This window comes from Kogia breviceps, chromosome 17, assembly GCF_026419965.1.
Source record: "Kogia breviceps isolate mKogBre1 chromosome 17, mKogBre1 haplotype 1, whole genome shotgun sequence".
Taxonomy (NCBI): domain Eukaryota; kingdom Metazoa; phylum Chordata; class Mammalia; order Artiodactyla; family Physeteridae; genus Kogia; species Kogia breviceps.
Genome location: NC_081326.1, coordinates 76,249,447 through 76,272,842, shown reverse-complemented (window position 1 = coordinate 76,272,842; position 23,396 = coordinate 76,249,447). Strand labels below are relative to the sequence as shown.

Below are 23,396 nucleotides of genomic sequence, written 5' to 3'. Positions count from 1 at the left end.
GCACAGTCAAGAGCGTTCAGAGACACCCCCCCTCCTGGTTATTTTTAGGGCCTGACAAAATAGCTCGGGGAGCGCGTTGCCCCCATGCGCGGAGAAGCATGGCGTCCGGCTGCGCCCCGGAAGTCCCCTCGGTCCTGCTCCCCACTCCGCACGCGGCGGAGAGGAGACCGAGGCCCAGAGGGGAGGGCTTGCCCGAGGTCAAGCCAGATGGGCTTGGAATTCGGGACTCTCTGGGTTTAGAGCTAGTCCGGTGCATGTGTGAGATTTCACCGAACACCCCAGGGGGAACACACTAAGATGTGCATACGTGCATTTCGTGGTTTTAACGAGCTATAACCAGCTTCAGTTTGGGTCGGGTCCTGCTGCCAAATCCCACCAATTTTGGCTTTTTGAAGTGTTGAGACTCGGACTCAGACACCATGCGCCCTCGAGAAGCGCTGGTTCCCGAGCGCTGGCCGCGTGTGACCGGAGGGCTTAGCACCACATCGGCTGCTGCTGCTGCCGTGGCCACACTTCCCTCCCTCACGGCTGTCCACTCATGTAGGGCCACTTGTGGTCACTCACGGTCACGGTCACCCGGCCCCCCCCAGGCATGCGTGGTCCCGTGTCTCTCTCCACCCACGGTCACTGCGGTCACTCACACAGGAGGCAGTGCCCACCAAGCCCCTCCCCCGTCCCGTCTGCGCCTGCTGGTGGGGACTCTGGATGGGGGGGTGCATCCCGGGTGCATCCACGCCCGGTGAGATTCCCCCGAGCTGAGCCCTGAATGCGGAGAGCGAGGCCGCCATGGGAGCCCCATTCCAGGCAGTGCCCACGGCCTTTCAGCTGGACCTGCCGTCGTTTTCACCTTGGATCACACGGTTGGGGACCCATAATCTCGGGGTGCTGGGGCCTCCGAAAGGCCCACCTGAACACCTCCTCTTGGGACAGGCGGCCTGTCTGTTGCCTCTCGGAGCCCAGGGGTTCTGTCTGGCGGCCGAGGCCCTGGGGCTCCCCGGGGTGGGGTGCACAGCCTGGGGGGAGGGGATCTGCATAGCTGCCCTCCACCCTCCAGCCTGGCAGTTCCCCAGCCAGCTCCCTGCGGCAGCTCCGGCTGCCCCCTGCTGGAAGCACGGAGGAGAGGCGGGGACCCCGCACTTGCACTCTCTGGGCCCGACCGCAGGCAGGGCGTGGTGCCCACTAGGCCTCCCCAGCCCTCCCCGACCCGGGTGAAGGGACCGAGGTCAGCAAAGGCCACCCCCAGCCCGCCAGGGTGCTGGCCTGCACGCTGCACAGAGCAGGGCCACACAGCGAGGACGTGGGTTTTTAATTCTTTTTATTGAAGAAAAGAAAAGGAGAGAAAAAATAGATTCCCCACCCCTGCTTCTTCCCGGAGTGGGCTTCTGGTCCTGCCCCTGGGGCGGCGTGGGTAGGAGGGCTGTGCTCTCCGCCTGGGTCTGGGGAGGGGCCCCTGGGCCCTGGAAGGGTGCGGGGGGGCTGGCTGCTTCCCGAAGGGTGGGGGGGTCTAAAAAACGGTGCCAGGCTGGCCAGGCCAAGCAGGCTGGTCCTCTGCTGCAGCAGCTCAGGTGGCCATCCCAGGGATGCTGGCCGCACCCGGCCTGGCCATTGTCCACGGCTGCCTCTGCCCGCCCGCCGGGGCTGGGCCGGAGGAGGGCAGAGTCTGAGGCACCTTCGGGTCTCTGGGGCCCTGTGCCCACCGGGGCCGCCGCCTCCTGTCCCGTCTGGCTCTGGTCCCAGCACTGCGGGCCTCTGCCTGGCCGCCGTCCGAGCGCCCTGAGGCCGGGGCGCGGGCCTTGCCCGCCACCCGTGAGTGTGTCTGTGCCCGTCCTGTGGCAGAAGCGGGCAGAGCAGCATCCCTCCTCCGTGGCCCGGTGCATGGCCGCCGCCCGCCCACTCAGACCTCGGTCTGGAGGTCGATGATGTCCTGACCCACCAGCGGGATGGTGGCGCCCGACTTCTCCCACTCCACGCTCCGCAGCTCTAGCGGCGATGGCGGCAGCGGCTCCAGCTCTTTCTTCACCCACGCGGGTGGCCCGTGCGCTTTTCGGAGGCTCTCCCAGGGCCGCTTGTTGGGCGTCTGCTGCTTTTCTGGCTGCTGGCCGGTGGGCAGTGGAGGGGGTGAGGGCCCCGACGTAGAGACACAGAGCAGAACAGATGGGGAGTGGAGAAAAGAGGCGGATAGTGAGGAAGGGACCAGACAGGCAGGGGCGGGCGGCAAGGAGACCCCGGCACAGGCGGGTGAGCGCGGGCGCGGAGCCTTTCCTGGACCGCGCGAGGGTTGCGACCCCCGCCGTTGGATGAGTCGGGGTGGCCTGCAGGGAAGGGCAGCTGGAGGCCCCTTCCCACCCAGCACCCCTCGCTTGGCTGCTGCCCGCCGCTGCGGAGCGGCCCTACCCAGGCTCCCCCAGCCCAGCCACAACCCAGCTTCTAGACGGCCCCTGGGACAGACCCATCCACCTGCCCTGTCCCTCCAGGGTCTAGCATGGGCTGGGTCGGGCCAGTCCTTGGGAAAGGCTGAGTGAAGGACCAAATGAATGAATGAAGTAGGGCCGGCCGGAAGGAGGAGAGAAGAGCTTACCTAAGGGCTGTCCCACAGCCCCGCCCAGGCTCCGCCCCTGAGACCCCGCCCCCCACCCGTCCCCACCCTCAGCCCCGCCCTCCAGACCTTGCTGTCCGGGCCCAGCGCATCCTTGTCCTTCTCGGCGTGCTGCAACTTCCGGTTCAGGTCCTGGAACATGTCCTGGTGCCGCTTCCGGGTGTGCATGATTTTCTGCAGGGGGAGGAGGGGCGCCGGTCCTGAGCCGGGGAGAGGGGCTGCCCTGCCCTGCCCCCGCCCAGCGTGGGCTCCTGGGGACCGGCCTCCCCGTCAGGGCAGGGTCCTCCTCCCCAGCCCCTCCCTGCCTGTTGAAAGGCCTGGACCCAGGTGAATGGGACAGGGGACACCAGGACCCACCTCAAAGTCCAGTTCCGCGTAGCGCGATTTCCGCCGCTGTGGGGAGGAGGGGTTTGTGCATGTTCGCCAGCAGTTCCCCCCAGTCCCCCAGACCACGAGCTCCTGCCTGAGGATGAGGGAGGCCAGGGACCCCCTCACCCCTGGCCACCCTTGGTCCTGGCCAAGCCCTGGGAGACACACCTCGGACCACGCTGAAGCTATGGGTCTCAGTGCCCAAGCGCCCTGTGGGCCACCCCTGCCCGGAGGCACCGGGAGCCCAGCCGGGGCCCTGGAGGAAGAGGGCGGACGGGAAGAAGGGCCACTGGGCGTAAGGAAACAGAGGCCCGAGGACCCAGAAGGCAGGGGCAGGCTGTGGGTGGGCCCTCATTCACCTTCTGTGCCACCTTGAGGCCAGTGCCAGGGCTGGGCAACGGTGTCCAGCTCTGGCGGCCCAGGACACGCTCCCAGGGACAAGGAGACCTGGACCCAGGGCCGTGGCACTGCTGGCCAGCCGCAGAACTGGTACCCGGGGCTGCATTCACCAGAGGCCGTGAGCCAGGAGGTGGGAGCCCAGCCTGGGGAGGGGGGGGGGGGCTCCCCGAGGGTGCTGGGCCTGGCTGCTCCCCAGCCCTGCCGTCTCTGAGCCCCTGTTCTACCGGCTGAGCAGGGCTCGGGGCTCAACTGCAGGTTTGAGGTTGGTCTAAGGGGCCTTGCTGCCGTTGGGCGCCCAACCACGGAAGGAACTAGCCTCAAGCTGCTTCAAGTCCAGGCCGAAAGCTCCTGAGCCCTTATGTGATGGGCGAGACCGCCACCGAGGGCGGCCACCTGACAAGTGGCCATTCGAGCACAGGTGCAAGCTCCGTCTCGGTGGCCCAGCAGGCCCCGGGCTGCGAGGAGCACGGCTGGAGGACAGGTAGCTGCTGCCCTCTGCAGGCAGAGCCCTGCCACTTGCCCGCAGGGGAAGGGAAGGGGAAGGGAAGGGGAAGGCAAGCCCTCCCCTACACAGGCCTCACGTTCCCTTCCTGCCAACAGGACTCATTCCATCAGGGGTGATGCCGGCCCCCGGGCTTCCCGGGCCCGGGCTCCCTGAGGCTGGCTGCCAGCCCCACCTGTGGAGCCACCGCCCAAACCCGCAGGGCCCACAACGCACCTGTCCCTTGTCCGCTGGCCCCCCTGGCTGCCCTTACCTCCAGGGAGCTCGCGGACAAGGTGGAGACGTTCTCATTCTTGGTCCCGGTCCCCGTGCTGGGCCCCGGGTGGGCGGCGGGCTCCCCGGGCTCCCCCAGGCTGGGGGGCGCCGACTCCAGGGCGGGGGGCGGGGGCAGGGGCTGCTGAGGGGGCGGCGGCGGCGGGGGTGGGGGCGGGGGCGGGGGGGGCTGGGTGGGGGGCGCCTCGGGGGGCTGGCGGGAGGGCGGGCTGCGGGCGGGGAGGCCGGCGTCGGGCGCCATGTTGAGGTGGATGAGGCGAGTCTGAGGCATCTGGTCGATGTGGATGCTGTACTTGGGCTCCTCCTGGGGCTTGGGCCGCAGCCCGGCTGTCGCCGTGGGCAGGATCACGTAGCTCGTGTCCAGGGCCTTCTCCTGCGCTCGGCTCAGCTCCGAGTCCAGCTTCTTGAAGATGTCCCCGTCGCCGACAAAGGACGACTTGGGCGCCCTGTCCTTCTTGAGCGTCAGCGAGTGGTTGGGGAAGTCGGGCAGGGGGCCGCCCGGGCAGCGGGGCGAGCCGTGCAGGTGCAGCTTGGACACGTTGGCCGGCAGGCTGTTGAAATTGGGGGGCGCCTTGGCGTGGGCTAGCTTCAGCTTCTCCTCCTCGGGCAGAGATGGCCGCTTGAGCGTGCCCGTGATGGTGGCCGTGCGGCAGGCTGCGATGTCTTTGTTCAGCACTGCGGGGACAGGCGAGGGGGGGTCAGGGCAGCCGGAGGCGGAGGGGGGGCTCCGGGTCCCGCTCGGTCTGACCTGCTGGCCCATCTGGGCACCCGCCCTGTGCTCGGCGCTGCAGCAGCTGGTGCTTCTCTGTCCTTTCAAACAAGGCTGGGACGCAGGGGTGCCTCTCTGTCCTCCCCACAAGAGGACAAATGATCTCCACCCACAGTAGCTGGGAAGGGCAAGCGAGAGGCGGCCCGGGCTGCCTGGAAGCGTGGGGACTCAGCCCCTCGCTGCAGGCGGGACAGCCGTTCCCGGGGGCCCAGCGTCTCTTCTGTTCAGCAATGGGGACCAGGATGCCGGGACCTCCGACCTGGGCTCAGGCTTGCCCGCCGCCCGGCTCGCCCCTGCCAGTCAGTTCAGCCTCCACTGGCCCGCAGAGGGCCCAGAGCTGCAGCCCACGGCCCACTCAGGGCTGATCCTCTGGAAACCCTCCCCACGCCTGCACTGCTGGGTGGACAGGCCGCCACGTCGCACCCTCGCCCGGCCTCCAGCGCTCATCAGCCGCTCCCCGCGGCCCACCTCCTCAGCACACACCCTCCGAGCTGCCCAGGCCGCTGGTCACTTGCCCTCCCTGGTCCTCCTCCTCCGCCTCCCTGGTGGCCAGGGATCTCGGGCCTCTTCTCTCCTCCACCCTCCGGATGCCAACACCAGCACCCAGGTCTGCCGTCCTGCTCTGCCCCCGGTCCCCGCGGCCCAACAAACCTACCATCCTCCCTGCCAAACCTGCTTCCCGCCTCTCGCATCAGGGTCAGGGTCAGGGTCAGGGTCAGGGTCAGGAAAGGCTCCCCCCGCTCGCTGCGTCTCCCTCGCGTGTCCCTTCCCTCCGGCTGTCTATGTCAGAGCCAGTGTCGAGCCCCGTGCGCCTTCCTTGCTCAGATCCAGCTGCAGGAGGCCTCCTGTGCGCTCACCGGGGCCCCCAGCTGCCCTGTGCTGGTCCCCCCCTTCTGTCCACCTAGCACCTGGCTGTGTCTGTGGTCCCCACCCACAGCTGCCGGCCGCTCGCTCCTCTCGAGGCCAAGGGCCAGGCTGGGCCATGTTACTAATGAGGAAGGAACTGGGGGCTCAGAGAGGCCGGTACTACTACACAGGGCTGGGCCCAAGCCCCCAGAGGCCCCTAAGTCTTGGGGTCGCCTCTCCTCTCAGGGAGGTTGGCTAGAGCACACAGACTAAGGTGGGGCAGGAAGGATGCTCTGTTCACCTCCTGTCCAGCCCAAGCCAGAGGTCACCTCCTCAAGGAAGGCTTCCTGGGGTCCACCTGGCAGCAGCAGACACTCCCCACCCAGGGCTGTAAGCCCCTCTCCGTGGCTATATCTCTAGAAAAGATGCTCCACAAATATCTGACAGACCAGAGGAACCAAAACCAGTTGGTCGTCCACAGCCCCAGACGCTGCCTTTCACTGCCCCCACCACCTGACTCATAAAAAAAATGATGCCTGGACAGCTTCCTTTTATTAGGCAATTGATTCCCTTTTTGCACTTGCTTCCAGGAAGCTCATTGCTAGCCTAGGGCTCAGCAGTGGATCCTTCTCACTGCTTTCCTCCTGCTTCCACTGACGGCCCCCAATCTGAAAGCTCGACCAACCCCTCCTCCATGGTTGGAGCAACAGTGAAGAAAAGGAGGCAACACAGAACATGGGCCCTTGAGGGAGGGCAGGCAGGGTGGGGGAGGGGTGGAGGCGGGGCAGGGGGCAGGGCGGCTCCAGGACTCACAGAGCTGGCCCAGCCTCACTGCCCCTACAAGGAAGCTGGAGGGCTGAGGGCTATGGGCGTGCTGAGGGAGAGCAGCGGGACAGGGCTGGAGCAGGGGAGGCCCCAGGTGGCTCCTTCCAGTGCTAAGGGCTCCACCACCACTGGACGTGCCGCGCAACCTGCCAGGCCTGAGACCCAGGACAGTTCTGGAGGCTTTTGCTCCTGCCTCCACAGACCTGCCGGCGGCCTCCGGGAGCGGCTGGGGGATGGGAGGCACGGAGGTGGCTGGCGGGGGTGGGATGAGGACGGACAGGCAGACAAGCAGACAGACGCACGGAGAAAAGAAAAGGCAGTGGGCCCGGGGAAGGGCCACCTGTCGCTCTCACCTGTCAGGCGCTCACCTGATCTACAGGCCAGATCCACGTCCTTCTCGAAGTCGGTCTGCAAGGCAGAGACGGGTCAGAGTGAGGCCGAAGGCGAGCGGGCAAGGCCGGGCTGCTGCCCCGCACACCACGCTGCCCGCAGGCTGCGGGCGAGGGCCGCCCCGGAGCTGCAGCCGCACCTCGGAGGCGTGCGTCTGATGCCGTGTGCGCGTGCGCGTGCGCCCCGGAGGGCCAAGGGTGTCCCCAGGCTCAGGGGTGCCACGGGCTGACGGGTTCACCCAAAGCGAGCCCCCGCGTGCCCCCGTGTGTCGCGTGTGCACAGCTGTGGGCGTGTGAAGGCGCGCGCGCGCGTGAGCACGCTCTCCCTCCAGCGCATCCGGGGATTAGGCACAGCCCACTCACGCCCTTGGCCTCGAGTCCCTCCAATGGGACAGGACACACAGAGGGCCCCACGCCAGAGCCCCTGCTGCCCAGGCCACCACCACCCACTGATGTGCCGGGAGGGGGGCCTGTCCCATGCCACCCCTTTGGTCCTCACCACAGCCCTGGGGACGAGGAAATGGAGGCCAGCTGGCCGGCAGAGTGGGGTCGGGACACAGACGTCCAGTGCCAGGGCGAGACCAGCTGCCCCTGGAGCAGTGGCCGTGGTCCCCGCTGCAGCACCTGCCCCGTCCCGGGCTAGGAGCTGGGGGAGGCGGAAGTGGGTGACCTCGGCCCTGCCCTCGGGGAGCTCGGCCAGTTGGGGGACCCAGCTCGGGCCACCCAGGCTGGGCGGTGGCCTTCTCCAGGGACCGTGGGGCCTCGGGATGGCGGGGCCCGCAGTCAAGCCTGGAAGCTCCTTCCTGGCGAACGCAGACGGCAGGGTGTCGGGAAGATCACGAGATCTTTGCCCAGAGGTCAGGGGTCAGGCCAGGAGAAGTGTCAGGAGGTCCAGAACCTGGCTTCCTCCCACCGTGGGCCCCTGTCTCACCCTTGAAGACACCTCCCTGAGCCTGGCTGCTGGCTGCTGGCTTCTGCCAAGGCCCTGCCTGTGACCCTCACAACCGTCACGAGGCGGCCAGCACCCTAAAGACTGAAGGGGCACCTCCCACCTGCCAGGGGGCACCCAGCGGGCGGCAGGCACCAAATGACAGCACAGGGAATTCCCCCAGGACGTTACCAAGGTCTGAACAGATGGCCTGATGGGGGTCAGGGAGGGCTGCCTGGAGGAGGTGACACCTACAAAGTGGGCAGCAGGAGCAGACAAGGGTGTGCAGTGCCTGGGGCTGGACAGTGTGTGTAACGCCAGAAGGCCAGGGAGTCGGGTCCTTAGAGGATCTGGTTGAGGACAAGGCCACGGTGGGGTGGGGAGTGAGTGGACGGGCTAGGGCCTGTCCCCGGTGGAGGGCAATGAGAAGTGTGGAAGACATACAGAGGGGGGCAGGAGCCGAGATGAGGGCCGGACGCCCAGAGAGTGGTGTCTGGCCAAAGGGCACAGCTGGTACCAGGGGGTAAGCTTGGGGTGGACGGCAGCCCCGCCCAGATCCCTCGTCAACTGGACCCTGTCCATCCCCAAACCCTGGACTGGGGACTTCACCTCGGCGAGCCTCCGTTTCCCCAACCTTAAACTGGGCTCGGAGGTCCTCCTAATTGGGCTGCTGGGGCCTGGTGGAGACGCCCCGTGGGGGTGCCAAGCAGGGGCAGCCCGCGTCCCGGCCCCGAGCCCTACCATGAGCTGGGCGTGGCCATTCTGGAAGGAGCCCCCCGAGTCCCCGTTGCCCTCCTCCTGGCGATCCACCACGCGGCACTTCACAGCGTCCTGGACCTGGGGAGGGAGAGCAGAGGCGGTCGACGGCCAGCCCGTCCCCCCCCGTGACCGCGATGCCAGGAAGGTGAGGCCGAGTCCCACGCAGGGCGGCATTTCAGCGAGGGGCAGCCCTGCTCCGGACGCACACGGGCCCACGTGCCGCGGGGAAGGGCCTCCAGTCGGGGAGGGGGTGCTCCCAACGGCACAGGCCCATCTGCGAGCTGGAAGAGGCACAGCAGCTCGGGGCAGCCTTGCCAGCGGCCAGCCTTGGGGCCCAGCCTCTCCTCTGACCTCTGAGATCCTCTCTATGCCCGTTTTGGGTGAAAACTCAAAAACATGGGGCTCTGGGCCCCTGAGAATACGCGGCAGGCCCTCCTGGCCGGGATCTGTTGTTAAGAGCCCAGCGTTGGCCTAAATGGGTCCCCTGGTGTCCAGACCTGTCCTGAGTCACCGTGACCTGCACATCCCTGAATGTCTGGGGCAAGCTGGGGTCAGGCCCCCACTCCCCGATCGCTGAGAGCAGCGTGCTCCATCAAAGGGAAATGAGCAATTACGGCCTCAGGCTTTCCAGAGGGGACAGGAAGGGAAGCTCTAAGTGAGGGGCCACGCGAATAGCCAGCCCAGAGCTGGTCAACAGAAAGGAGCCGCCGGAGGAGGAGGAGGAGGAGGAGAAGGAGGAGGAGGAGGAGGAGGAGGAGGAGGAGGAGGAGGAGGAGGAGGAGGAGGAGGAGGAGACCCGCTTATCCAGGGATGCTGCTGGTCAATGCGGGCAAGAGCCGCGGGCGGCACCTCCACCTGCCATGGACAGCGCTGGGCACCGGGGGCAGCAGTGAGCAAAGTGCCTGTCCTCGGGGAGTCCATGCTTCAGAGGTCACGGAGGGAAGCAAAGGGAATAAGCGAAGGTGCAGGCTGCTGAAGCACGGAGGGTGGGGTGGGCTGAGCACAGAGGGCTTCCTGGAGGAGGTGTCCTGAGTGAAGGTGGGGAGAGCTGAGAGGAGGGCTCCCAGTAGACCCACCATGGACCCCCGGACTTGTTCCCACTCACCCCGGCCACTGAGCCTGTGCTGTTGTGAGGGACTTGGTCAGAGGCAGGGCCAGGGTCTTGCTGGCCTCAGAGCCCCGGACACTCAGAGCACACCCACCACAGGTGTGCCTTCCTCCCATCCTTGCACTCGCTGAGCCGGCCGGCAAACACCCGCTAAGCCCTGCCACATGCCCAGCAGGGGTGGGCCTCCACCCCGGGGGACGGCAGACATGAAAGCACGTCCTCTGCTGGCCCGAACAGCAGCTGGGGTTCCCCGACGCCTAGTGTCCCCACCCCGCCCCCCTCAGGACATCCAGGCTCTTCTGGCGCAGACGAGGACCCTGCTTGTCCACCTGCCGCAACGGTCCGTGCCCACGGGGCCGGCCTCTGTCCGCCCCTCCTGGCCCATCTTCCCCAGCACGGCCGAGCTGGCCCGGGTGGCGGGGCCCCTGAGCGCGGCCCCTGCACACAGGGCCCTGGAGCTCACAGAGGGCACACGGAGAAGTCTGGCCCGCGTGTCCCCTGGCCCAGCCGCCGCGGGCGTGCTTGGGTCTTTATCCCGACCCCGCCTTCGCGTTTCCTGATGGAGCGGCCAGGCGCTCCAGACACCCCCGCGTCCACGCTGGCACCTCCTGTCCTCCCTCGGGGCGCCTGCACCCGACCCCACCTTCTAATCGCTTTCCGATTTCCACCTTCCCGCCTTTCAGGGACACGGCCTCTGTCTGCCCATCTACTGAGCGTTTCCATTTCTGCTCTTGTGTTTGTAATTCCTACAGGCTCTCTTTCCGTTCTCGGGTGTCCTTTTGTCCCAGCTGCCGGAGGCAGCCGAGAACCACGAGCCTGGGTCAGCCCCCCTCCCGCCCCGTCTGTCCAAGGGGAGCAGGCAGTAGCTGCTTTGGGGGGCTGTCCCGAGACTCCCTAACGCGAGGAGGTCGGGGGCCGGGGTCTCGAGGGCGTCAGTGTGGGTCTGTGAGGTCGCCTCCTCCTGGGCCGTCTCCGTGGCTCCGGTGCTGGCGGATCTGCGGCTTTCCCGGGGAGACTCTCCTCCGGTCCTCAGGACTTGAGAGTGGACGCTCGGGACCGGCTGGACATTTGCAGGTGGTGGAAACGCCGTTTCCACGTGAGAAACGTCAGGTCTTCACCTCTCCTGTCTTTCCTGCAATGGGAGCCCCTGGAGAGGGGTGGCCCGTCTCCCCCAGGTGTGAGCTGGGGGGACTCAGCTGTTCCCAGCGTGGCATCCCCATCTTCAGCTGTGCAGGCCCCCAGGCCAGGGCCCTGCCGTCCACCCCCTGGACGGGAAGTTCCAGACGGGGGAGGCTGGGTGGGCAGCGCTGCCTCAGCAGATAGATGGCCAGTCGTCCACGCCAGACTCTCCCTCGGCATCCGGGGACGCCCCGGCCTCGTCCCCTCGGCTGCTCTGTGCTCCTCCGTGCTCGCCCCACCGCCCCGAAGTGGGCTCCCAGGCGCTGACGTCCAGAGGTGTGGTTTTTCACATTCCCACCCGCCTCCCAGAGGGGCTCATCCCGAGTCACTGCTACCGACCAGGGGGCAGTCGGGATGGTTTGGTAAAAACCTTCTCTTGCACCTCCTGGAGAAGCCCAGAAAACGCCAGAACAGGAGTCTCAGCTGCCACGAGAGCTGTGTCCATCTCCGGCGGCTCCCACGCCCCCGGGCCCCGGGGGGACAGAGCCTACCCGCTACCTCGGCCTGGGCCAGCGCGGGGCACCAGGGCGTCTTCTAGAAGAATCTGGCACCTTAACGAGTGACCATTCCCGGCAGCCCTGGCCGCGTGCTGGACCCAAGCCCAGCCTTGAGGAAGAGTCCGGGCCAAGGAAGCGGCCCCCCCCCTCGCCAGCCGGCCTCCTCCCAGAACCTTCCCGCCGCGGCGCGTGGGGAGGTGGCGGCTGGAGAAGGCTGACTGCCCGCCCGCCGGCCCACCTCTCTCCGCAGGATGCAGTGCACCATCACGATGACGAAGCCCTCCAGCGAGTCGAAGACGGCGAAGAGGATCTGGAAGAGGGCGGAGCGGCGGTCGGTGACGGCGAGCACGGCCGACATCCAGGTCAGCGCCAGCAGCGGCAGCACCACGCAGGAGCTCCACAGCGAGGCCCTGCGGACGGGGCGGCGGGCGGCGGCGTCAGGGCTGCCCTGGGCCCTGCCGCCCACGCCCTGCCCCTGCGGGGGGGCTGCCCAGGCCGGGACCCCGGCCTCAGCCCAACTCCCTCACCGGGCCGGGGCCAGGCTGCCTGTCCCACCTGGGGCACGTCTCCCTTGGGGCCCCACTGGGCCTTCCCTGCCCTGGGCTGCATCCTCTCCTCCCCGTCCCCGTCGAGACGCTCTCCCACTCAGCCCCGATGCCGCCTCTCCTGGGGGACACGCCCAGCCCGAGGGCTCCCGGGGCGGCTGCGGACTCGGGGTCCCAATGGGCTGGGCAACAGTGAGGGTGGGGGCAAGATCTCTGGAAGACGGAGGTGCCTGACTGTCCAGGAGGCCCCAGGGAGCGAGGCACACTGGAGGGCGGGGGAGAGCTGGGGGAAGGGGGGAGAGGTTTCTCCTCCCAGTGCCCTCAGGCCCCCAGCCAGGGGTCCAAGGCCAGAACTGCAAGATGGCCACAGGGGAGGGCGTTTGGTGAGGCCTCTGAGCTCTGGACAGAGAGAAGGGGGGGTGGCGGGGGGAAACCAGAGAACTCCTCGGGGAGAAGAAGGAAGGAGGAAACCTGTGAGGAAAGAAGATAGATGACAGACAGACAGGGCCAGGCGGGGAGGGCATGGGGCGGACAGACACGGACAGACAGGAACGGAGACGACAGGTGCTTCCTCCTCTTGGCGGGCCCTGCTCTGCCCTCCCCAGGGGAGGACCTGCCCTTGCTCTGAAGCCTTCGCCCCTTCTTCCAAGGAGTCCTCCTGGAGCACCCCCAAGGCAGGCGTGGCCCTCTGCAGCCGGCCCCTCCCTGCACCACCTACACACATGGCCACTCTGAGCCTGTCTCCTGGTCTGCACTGCAGGGACACTATGCCGGTCGAGGGGCTGCGTGGGGACAGAAAGCGCACCGGCAGGATGCCTGGAGTACGGTGTCGGGAAACCTGCCTGGCCCACCCCCGCCCCGCCACTGCCACCAGTCTCAGGGCCGCTGTGGCCTGAGGCCCACAGCCAGGGTCAGCTCAGCCCCCCTGGGCCGTGGCAGCCTGCAGGGGCTCCCGGCGTTCCTGCCACTATCAGCAGGGGCGGGGGCGGCATCAGGACCCCCTCCCCCCTCATGGATCACCCCGGCCAAAAGGAGAGGCAGGAGTAGGTGAGGCAGAACCTCGCGGAGGCCACCAGGAGGGGGCTGGGGCCACCGGGGCTGGGGCCAGACTGGCTGGGGTCCGGCCAGGTCAAGGACGCTCCAAAGCAGTGGGGCCTTGACCGGGGCGGGGGCAGAGGCCCCCAGACGGTACGCTCCGTTTCTCCACCCTCTCCAGCCTCGCTCAGCCACTGCAAGCCGCTTCACCCCTGCAACCGCTCCTGCGAGGGGCCTAGCCCCGCGGGGAACCTCTTTCCTCAGAACCCCTAGGCAGGCCCCTGGGCCTCCACGTCCTCCTCCATCTCCCCCTCAGCTCGCCTCTGTGACCGGGGTCCCCCATCCCAGGGCCAGCCCCGTACCTCCTCCAGGACGCAGCCTCTAACCCTGCCCCTCCAAGGCCTGCCCCAGCTCAGGGGATGGCTCTCCGGCCCCCTGAGGCTCAGCTCAGAGCCAAGGGTCACCCTGAAGCACCCATGCCTCTTCCCTGCGCACAGCACGGGCTCCAGAACTAGACATCGGACCGCTCTCTTCGCCTCCCCTTCCAGGGCCCCGCTGCCCCCGGCACTGAGGACACGTGAGCCAGGCGGAGGCCTCCCGGGCGGGGTACCTGCACCTGCGGGCGTTCTCCCCTCCATACCTGCTGTGCCGCACCCGGCACAGGGCCTGAGAGAAGGGGGCCCTCCCGTGACGGCAGCCCGGGCCTCAGTGTCCCCACTATGGCAGGTGGGGCGCTGCAGTCTGTCTCCTCCCTTCCAAAGCAGGCCTGCTCTAGCCGGAGCCCTGGCCACAGCTCCACGTGTTCTGAGCGAGAGGCCTGCAGGCTCCCCCACCGAAACTTCCCAGCCCACTGTGAGTCACGTTCCCCTGGGCCCGAGGCCTGGCATTTACTGCCTGATGCTGCAGCAGGCTGGCACATGGCCGGGGCTCGGGGGCCCGTAAATTATTCAAATTCTTGCTGCAGCCCAGCCTCTGCAGTTTCTGAAACGTTTCTGCAGAGGGCCTAGTGGAGGGGTCGTGCAGGTCCAGGCGTGACTGCTGGGGAGGACAGGAGGCGGGTGGGGGAGAGGCCCGGCAGCTGCACCACCCGCCCCCCCTTTGGAAACTCAGATGCCTCTGGGGGAGGGGCTTTGAGTGTGGATGGGGGCGGGGGGCGGGCAGGGCCACTGGGAGGCTGTGTCCTCCACCCCACAGCCTGCGTGTGTAACAAAGGAGCCCCAGGGCGTCTGGGCCGTGGACCCCAGCACGGAGGAGCAGCCTGCCCTCCCGGAGGTTTCTGGCTCCACCGGACAAGTCCCCACCCCGGAACCGTGTCCACCTGTGCTCACTGGCTCCCCGCGGCCAGCGGTGCCCTCTCCACGGGGCCCCTCAATCCCAGGAAGCAAACGGGAGGGTCCCAGGGGACCTGCGTGTCCGGGGACAAGCCGACAACCCTCGGGTCCTCTGAGCCAAGGTCCCTCCGGATTTGGCATCCGCCCTGGACCCCAGGCCGCACCGGCTCTGCCCCGCTCACAGACCCCTGGTGGCGGCCCGGGGTTCAGCGGCCAAGCCAGCTGCCCCAGCACGTCCTGTTTCCAAGGCCACGCCTGCCCCTCGCGCTCACAGTCAAATTGATGACCGACACGCACGCGCACACGCGCCGCACTCCTGCACACCTGCGCAGAGCGCTGTGACCCCAGCGTGACCACACGCTGACGACGGCCACCAGCTGACCTCGTTCTCGCGGCCCGAGGCCTGGCCCCGCTCCCCGCCCTCCGGTCGGGCTGGAACCGCGAGGGCCCGGAGGATGGACGTGGGGGGAGCCTGGCCGGGGAGCGGTGGGGGCAGGGCAGGAAACGAGGTGCCAGAGCATGGGGAGGGCGGGCAGGGGCTGCCTAGGCCCCCCAGGGTGGACGGCAGAGATGACAGAAATGACAGAAAGAGCTTAAAACAAACAAAATGTAACTGAGGCGAGCAGAGCCCGGCAGGCGGGCGGACCGGCGGGCGATGAGGCACTAACATGGCGTTACTGGCGGCTTCGGAGGTGGCGTCGGCCGCAGAGAGGGCTCCACACTCGGCACATTTGAGGGCGCGCCCGAGGGGGGCCCGGGGCAGCTGACTGCAAGTGAAATTAAAAGACTGAAACGAAAGCAAAACTGTTCTCGCAGACGCTGGGGGGGGGGGGCGGTTGCGGGTGGGGACAGCAAAAGCAACCAGATGGGGTCCAGCCCGAGCCTCCCGGGCGGGGACGGAGTCCCGGGGAGCTGTGGGCGGGGACGGGGTCCTCGGGCCTCTTTCCACCTGACGCACCCGGAGCCCGGCAGGGGCAGGGGTGGAGAGCGGGGTGCCGGCTCAGTGGCCGGATGCGGCTGGCCTGAGGGCAGGGCAGGGCTGGGACCCTGTGCGTCCATGGCCAGCGGGAGGGTGACACTATCCGCCCACATTCACACAAAAAAGCAGGACACCTGGGCGCAGCCGCTGTCCCTTCCCTCTGGTTCGTCCACATCTGGCCTGACCAGGCAATGCCCCCGCCAAGGAGCGAGGGATTCGCCAGATGGTCAGCGGTGGCGCCTGTGAGCTACCTGGGCAGTGGCCTCCCTGCCAGCCCTGAGCGTGTGTGCCCGTGCGCGTGGGCACAGAGAGCACGGGGTGCCTCCTGTCTGGGTGGGAGCAGGGCTGCTGCGGCCTCACGGGCGGGTCCGCGCGAGCTTCCGAGCCGTGGCACCGCCGCGCCTGGGGAAGGCGCCCAACGGGGCAGGCGGCCGCCCGGACACACTGGGCTCTAATTTAGCAGCCCAGCCCTGGGAGCCACTCCCAGGCCTCAGCCTCGGTCTGCTCAGCTGTGAGGTGGGAATAAGACGGCAGACCCTGCCTCAAGAGTTACTGCAGGGAGCAAATGGGACAGTGCTGCCGGGTGGGCGCGCCGCGCCTCACCGGCGCCCTGACCCCGTGAGCACCCCGGGGCCTCCTCCGGCCGTGACCCGCTGTTCTGGGAGCGCGTGTGGGTGGCAGCGTGTGCTGGGCTGGGCTGGGGGGGGGGTGGCGAGCCTGCCCATCCCCACTTCACAGACTCAGAGAAGAGGCCCACAGACGGCCAGGACAGGCTCCCAGCCACCGCAGGCTCTCCAGGGTCACACTCCTCCCCCAGAGCAAGTTTCTAACCAGGACAGAACCCACCAGGGACCCAAGGGGAAGGATTCCAGAAGCTTTTGTTCACGGGGAAAAGCAAGAGCAGGAAGAGAGGGGGAGGGAGAGAGACAATGAGAGAGACAGAGACCAAGCAGGACTGGCACGGAGGGGAGGTGGAGGAGGGGGTGGGGACCCCTGGGTGGGGACCCCCACGCAGACACCAGCCGAGGCAGAGGCACGGACAGAGCGGCGGGCAGAGGCGAGGTGAGGACGGCTCAGCGCTGGGGCAGGAGAGGGGGGGCCTGTCCCAGCCCACCGTCGGCCCCCCGCCGTGATGGCAGGGCTGCCGAGACCAGGGCGCTCCCGTCCCCTGGCAGCCGGAGGAGAAGCACCCTTCCAAGCTTGCTCCTCCCCCAGGGCTGGGCACCACAGCCACTCAGGACCGCCCGCCTGCAGTGCTGTGCGCCCTGCGGCCAGGCGCTGCCCTCCCTCCTCTCTGACTCAGGCTCCCAGGTGGGAGGAACATCCGGCCCGGCCCGGCATCGTCCCCACGCAGAAGGCATCCCAGGGACGGGCACGCCACGTCCTGGCTGACGGTCACCCAAGCCCACGGCGGGGAAGGGAGGAGCCCGGGCCACCCTCCCACCACTCTGGTGGACCTGGGGTCTCCAAACGCAATCCGTTTCACCGGTTCTGAGGACTCACGGAGTCCCTGCTCTGCCATGGGGCGGATGGGGAAACTGAGGTGCGGAGCAAGGCCGGGCTGGCCACGCAGCCTCCGCGCCTCCGCTTCCTAGGTGCTTGGGAGGGGGGCGGGGCTCGAGGGGGCGGGGCTCTGGGTCGTTTCGACCCCAGGTGGGGAGCGGCGCGGCGGCCCGGCCCTACCCGGCCCGCTCCTTCAGGTTCTTGTCCGTGATGCCGTCCTTGGACACGAGCTTGTTGAACACGAGGATGCCGATGACCATGTTGACCTGTGGGGCGGGGAGGAGCGGCCGGGGGGGGGCCCGGGTCAGGAGAGGGGCTCCAGCGGGGAGGCAGAGCCCTCACACTGTCGGCCCCTTGCCCCGCCGGCGCCTTCCAGAGCCCCAGCCGCCAGGTGGGGCTCTCCGTGCCACGCGGTCCCCCCCAGCCCGCCCGGGGCCGGGCGCCGCGGCTCGAGGGCCCACAGGACGGGCTCCCCAGGCCCACGGCCATCCCCACTGGGGTCGGCGGTTTATGAAGCTGGGATTCCATCTGGATGGAGTCCAGAGGTCAGAGGTCGGGCCGGGGTCACGGTGAGCCCGGCCCTGCCCAGAGTGGGACTGACCAGAGCAGTCAAACACGCAAGCGGGCTGGCCGAACCACGCCGCTGGGGCACTTGTTCCACCCAGACCACAGAAGGGACCTCAGGGGACCTCCAGTCCAGCCGCCGCCCACACCCAGGCTCGCCCCGCGTCCCCTCCTCGGCGTCCCCGCAACGCGTGTGCCTTCCGCACACGAGCTCGCCCGGCTCAAGCCGGACCTGACGCCACCTCAGGACACCTCCTGCCTGGCTCTGCCTGAACCACACTGCTCTCCGCACCGCGCAGCCCTTTATGGACCGTAACTCAGGGCCGCCACCCCACAGGCGTCTTCCCTCAATCCCCCACCGCAGGGCACCCGCCCCTGAAAGGGCTTCTGGGTGTTGGGTCGCCTGGGTGGAGGGGGCTCCCAGCTCACATCCTCATTCCCCTAGGGCTCCCACTCTGCAGAGAGGCTGCCTGACCCCCAGCCACGTTCCTGCGTCTCCGGCCGGGACTGGGACTCCATGGGTCCCTGGACCCAGAGGTCTGGGGAGGCCGACTCCCCGCAGCCACACAGAGCCAAGCTCGTGGCCGCACACATTCCCCAGCCCTGCCCCCCGCCGTCTGGGTGAAAGCAGCTTTGCCGGGTGACAGCGCTGGGGCGGGAGAGGGCAGGACACCAGTGGCCACCGCCCTGCCTGCAGCAGGCTCTGCGCCTGCCTTTCCCTGTGTGTCCCCATGTGACAGGAGGAGCCCCGGGCAGGAGCGCACGGCGGTCAGCACCGGCCCCGCCCTCCAGATGCTTTGTGGGAAGGGACATGGGGGGCTCCTGCCTCTGACATCGCCCCTCCTGCCCCTCCTGGGGCGCCCGCCTGCCCTTCGAAGGCCTGGCCCACTGCCTAGTGGCATTCAAATGCCCGGAAGCATGCCGCTCCCCTGCCCGCTGTCTTCTAGGAATAAAGGAGCTGGTTCTGGCTGGGGCTGGCCCACGGATTCTGCCCACCAGCTCCACCCCCACTAGCTCCACCCACTGGCTCCACCCCCACTGGCTCCACCCCCCACTAGCTCCACCCCCCCACTGGCTCCCCCAACTCGTGCCCCCTGCAGCCTCAGCCTCCCCTGGGTGCCCTGGGCTTCACTTTCCTCTGCCCTGTCCAGCCTGCGCCCGAGCCTGGCTCGGATATGACAACAAGGAGGTGTGGCCCTGCCCGGACAGCAGGACTCTGCAGACGCGATGCCCTTTCCTGGGGGCAGGCGGGAGGGGAGGGTGAGATGGGCTCTGGGCCAGGCCTGGCAGAAGCCATCGATCTCGGGAAACCTCCCAGCCTCCCCCCGCTCACCTGTAACTGGGGGACCATAACCCTGTGTGCATGTGGCACTGTCTCTCAACCCTCACCAAGCAGACGTGGGCACGGCAGGAAAAAAACCACCGAGGGTCAAGCAAGGGGAGGTGCTTCCCTCCTCAAGGGGGTGACGGGCTGGCCCCATCGAGGGAAACGCCCCAGGCCTAGCCGCGCCCCTGCTGCCCCGGTCATCCGTCCGTCCGCCTCCCCGGCCCTATGGTCACTCGCTCATCAAATCCGCAAGACCTCCTGGCAGGTACACAGCCGGGTGGCCAGCAGTCAGGTCAAATGTGCTCAGAGAAACAAAAGGCCGCCAGCCCAGCCCCGCCACTGCACCCCTGCGGCAGGTCAGGGGGGTGACCTGTGGGCACCACCCACCCCTGGTGACCAGGGCAACCCTGATGGGGCAGCGGGTAAAACCCAAGTCCAACCCAGGGGGAGGCGAGGGGCTCAGCCTGGGGTGTCGGGATGGGGGTCAGTACCAGCACGACGGCCGCGGCCGGTCCCACGAAGGCGTACAGCAGTCCCCCCTCCAGGGAGAGCCAGCAGCTGCGGAGGGAGACAGGCTGGTTAGCGGCCAGGCGTGAGCGCCCATCCAGTCACACGCTGGGCACCACCAGCTTCCCAGGAGGGCGGTGTGGCGCTGAGAAACGGTAGAAGGAAGCCAGGTGGCCGTACATTCTTCAGCTTCAGAACCCACGGGAGCCCCCAGGCAGCTGACAGACGAAGCTTACGGATGAAGAAGCAGGTCCAGAGCAGGGGACCACACAGCAGAGGGCCGGGCCACCAGAGGAAGGCCCCCTGACCGCCCCCCTCCCCCGACTCTCCCCCCAGGCCTGGGCTCCCCAACTTGCCTCACAGACCCTTCCCAATTGCACCTGCAAGACCCTCTTTCCTGACATGATGCCAAAATGTTGGGCTGGGTCCCTGGCCTGGACTTCCACCCACCCACTCAACCCAGGCCCTCTGCGTCGGGCCCCCTGCTCACACGACGACCTGGGCCCTCCACCAAACTCGGTCACCGGCCCCAGCCTGACTCCCCCAAACCTCCTGGACACCACCCAGGGCTCCACTGAGCCCAGCGAGGGCTGCTCTGCTTCCTGCACGTGCTGTGTCCTCTGCCCCGAGCTCTCTAGGCCGTGCCGTGTGCCAAACGCACAGCTCTCCATCCTTCAGAGCCCCGCTGCGACGACCCACCTCCTCCCGATCCACCCCTGAACCCAGCAGGCAGGGTGTTCCTTCCTCTCGGCTATGGGGACGGCGCTCATACTTCCTTCCCAGTACTCACCCCACGGGTCCTCGTTGGGGTGCAGGGCGGTGCCTCAGGGCCTGCTCACGTCCTGTCCCCCTGGGGCTCTGCAGCGAGCCAAGCCTGCACAGCCCCGTCAGCCCCTCTTCCTGCCTCTCGCTGCCCCGTTCTTCCCCACATCCACAGCCATGGCCCCCCAGGCCTTGGTTCCTTTCCCGCCATCTTGGGAAGCCACACGGCCTCCAGGATAACCCCGAGCTTCCTGGCTTGGCATTCAAGGCCCCTGGACCTGGCCCAGCCGACCCTTCAGGGCCTCAGTGACGTCATCTGTGAAGCAGGCACCCCTACCTGCCCTGCCCTGCCCTGCCCAGGGGCCATACAGCCCCCCTCATCCCCACAGTGGCGCAGGGGTGCATGCCCTACCGTGCGGATGGGGAAACTGAGGCTCTGAGAGGCTAAGGCACCTGTCCAAGGCCATGGAAGGAGGAAGCGAGGGCTCCAACCGCCCCCAAAAGCCCTGTTTCTCTTGACCCTGCTGCCCACTGCCGGGAGGAGCTGGCTGATGGGAGGCAGGGTGCCTCCCCAGGGCCCGGCCTCCAGCCCCCGGGGCCCTCACTCTCGCCCAGCCTTGACTTTCTCATCTGTGAGATGGGTGCCCAGCCAGCCCTCACCTTCTAGGGCAGTGGGAGGGTCTGGGGGAGCCGTGCGGCCTCCACCACGTCCCCACCCCGCCCCGACTCACTAGTTCATGGTGCTGTACCCTCTGGCCTTGGTAAATCCCACAGAAATGGCCACAACCAGTGCGGGGAGCCCTAGGGGAGGAGCAGAAAGAAAGGGCGTCGGCCCCGCCGTCCAAGGCCCCGCCCGTCTCGGGAAGGGGAGCAAATCGCACCTCCGAAGCCCCTGAACAGAGGGTGACGCTGAGCATGCGAGAAAGGGGACAGGAGGTGGACAAGGATGAGGACCCACAGAAATGGGTGGGGGGTGCCGGGTCAGCATATAAAACGGGACGCCCAGCCACGTCTGAATTTCGGATAAAAAAAGGGAAAACTTTCTATCGTAAGTATAGCCCCAATATTGGATGGGACGTCCTCACACCACAGAGTTATCCCCTCACCTGACGTTCAAACACGACGAGGCAACCCCTTGGGGTGGAGCCCTGGAGGGAATCTCAGAGGAGAGAGAGCTGCCGGGGGCCGGGAGGAGGGCCGGGTCGGAGAGGGGTGCCCCGCCGCCCGCCGGCCCCGTGGCGCTCACCCCAGCCCAGGCACAGGAAGCGCTTGCGGACCAGGCGGTTCCGGAGGCGGCCCGTCACGGCCATGTAGGACTGCCAGGCCTCGGTGAGCACCCAGCAGAAGGAAGACAGGAAGAAGAAGTGCAGGAAGGCGGCCACCAGCGTGCACACGACCTGCGCGGCGGGAGAGGCGGAGAGGGGCTCGCTCACCCGACCCCGCCTGCCCCCGCGACCCCGCCTGTCCCGGCGAGGGCCCGCGCCCAGCGCCCAGCGTCTGCGTCCGCGCAGTGACCAAATCAACTCCCCAGGTAGGACGCCAGCCAGCGCTCAACCGCTCCACCTCCCCGAGACGCGCTGTGGTACATCGCGGCCCTGGTGGGTGCCTGCGCGACTCCACCCACCAACTGCCAGGGACAGACGCCACCCCTCTCCCCGGCTTCCTCACCCGCTCACACGTGCACCAAGCGCCACAGGAGCCCACCCCAAAGCCCCGCTCAGCAGCTGGTCACCCGGAGGCCACACGGCGAGGTACAGACAAGCTCAGGCAGCCTGGTGCCAACGGTGGGCCAGGGCCGGGGCTCGAGCTGGCTCATCTCAAAGCGCCAGTCCAGCTGGAGGCTCCAGACACCAAGCCCCCACGCCCCGGCCGGGTGACAGCCCCCTCCGGACTGAGCCGCGTGGCTGCCGCGGCCAAAGGGCAGCAAAGGGGTCTGCACCCTCCCCCCTAAGCTTCCCAGGGTCTAGGCTTCTGCTGGGGAGCGCCCCCCAATCCGGGACGCTGGGACGCCGGGACGCGCGAGGCTCCGCAGGCGCCGCTTACCTTATTGCGGGTCTGGGTCTGCCCAATGAGGATGAGAGCGTTGGAGGAGATGATGGACAGACAGAAGTTGATGAGGATGACGGACCGCTCTGAGCGGATGTACCTGCGGGAGAGGGCGGGCGGCCACGGTCAGCGCCCTAACGGCTCTCAGCTTCACAAGGGCCGGGCTGCTGTGCCCACTAAGGCCAGCGCCGCCTCCTCCCCACGGGCACCGCTGCCACGGCGCCGGCACTGCCATCGTCCCCACCGTATCCAGCTCCGTCGCCACCACGCCCCCTCTCTGGGTCGCCAGCTCACAGGGAAGGAGGCGCGGTGAAGACCCCGGGCCGAAACCCCAGAACCACAGCGGCCTCGGGGGAGGGGCTGGGCCAGGGGGCCAATCACGCCTTCAGGGGATTCAGGACAGATGGTCGGTGGTGGTGGTGGTGGTGGGGGCTGGTGGCAGGGGCACTGGATGTTTCCGGGTCGCTGACCCTCCGCTGCCTCTGGCCTTGGGCAGGATGGGGTGGGGGGGGCAGGGAGGCAGAGGCCGCCCCTCCCCCGACGGCCACATCGACCCCTCCTCGCTGGCCTCTGGCTGATATGGTGCTGCCCTTGGAGCTGACGCACTGGGAATCCGGCTGGGCCCAGCGGGTGGCTGCCGGGCGGGTGACCTTGGCTTGACCCTCCCTGTCCTACTGTGCCAAACCCCTGCTCCTCCGGGCCCAAAGTGGGACGGCGGGGGAAGGGACACGCTGCACACGGGTCCCTCGCCCCAGGGCTGGTGACCGGCTGGGACGGGGTCACCCCACACCCCAGGGGCCAACACTGGTCAGACAGCACCCAGGGCACAGGAGTCTGTGAAGAGGCCTTGCGGCCTGGGGGAGGGGGTGTGGGGCAGGCGGCCCAGCAGAGGCCCCCATCCTGACGCTTGACCCCGGGCTTGGGGAGTGACCTTGCACGTCCACGTGACAGAACAGACGAGAGGCAGGGAAGTTGTGATCTGGGGGTCCCCGTGGTCACGGGGCAGGGCGCTCAGCTGGGGAGTGGGCTCGGGGCGCACCTGCCAGCACCTGTGAGCGGCGGCGCGGGCGCAGCGCCGGGCAGGAGCGGGCAGGCCTGGCATCCCTGGCCGGCCCCCGTGCCCCCACCGCCAGTGCCATGCAGCGTCCGCGAACAGCCGCCGGGGAGGGCAGGGTGCTGGTGGCGACGGAGTGACAGGTGCTGCTGACCGGGAAGCCGGGGAGGAAGGAGGCTGGGTCCCTGCCCCCCACGGCCGCCTTTGATGGGAGGAGAAGACTGGAGCCCAGTCGCCCGGTTGCCCGGAAGTGTCTGCGCCGCCCGCCCGCCCCCCACCCCGCCCCGCGGTCCCGGGCGGAAGC

The 23,396-nt window shown here is 68.1% G+C and overlaps 1 protein-coding gene across 12 annotated transcripts in view; it reads right to left on the bottom strand.

Moving 5' to 3' along the window:
* Window positions 1–1,298: 1,298 nt before the first annotated feature.
* ADGRB1 (adhesion G protein-coupled receptor B1) overlaps window positions 1,299–23,396 on the bottom strand; it is a 77,017-nt gene continuing 54,919 nt past the window's right edge. For 5 of the 12 annotated variants that reach the window (XM_067018102.1, XM_067018098.1, XM_067018100.1 and 2 more), the window contains 13 exons: window positions 22,036–22,138; window positions 21,239–21,389; window positions 20,724–20,793; window positions 19,215–19,281; window positions 17,013–17,098; window positions 15,019–15,117; window positions 11,678–11,849; window positions 8,638–8,733; window positions 6,933–6,987; window positions 4,120–4,814; window positions 2,954–2,989; window positions 2,666–2,770; window positions 1,299–2,095 (listed from right to left, as the gene is read on the bottom strand). In XM_067018102.1, coding sequence (XP_066874203.1) covers window positions 1,895–2,095; window positions 2,666–2,770; window positions 2,954–2,989; window positions 4,120–4,814; window positions 6,933–6,987; window positions 8,638–8,733; window positions 11,678–11,849; window positions 15,019–15,117; window positions 17,013–17,098; window positions 19,215–19,281; window positions 20,724–20,793; window positions 21,239–21,389; window positions 22,036–22,138 — 1,936 coding nt within the window. In that variant the 3' untranslated portion in view covers window positions 1,299–1,894. The remainder of the gene's footprint in view (window positions 2,096–2,665; window positions 2,771–2,953; window positions 2,990–4,119; window positions 4,815–6,932; window positions 6,988–8,637; window positions 8,734–11,677; window positions 11,850–15,018; window positions 15,118–17,012; window positions 17,099–19,214; window positions 19,282–20,723; window positions 20,794–21,238; window positions 21,390–22,035; window positions 22,139–23,396) is intronic. The other 7 variants (XM_067018109.1, XM_067018103.1, XM_059042561.2 and 4 more) reach the window with 5 other exon arrangements.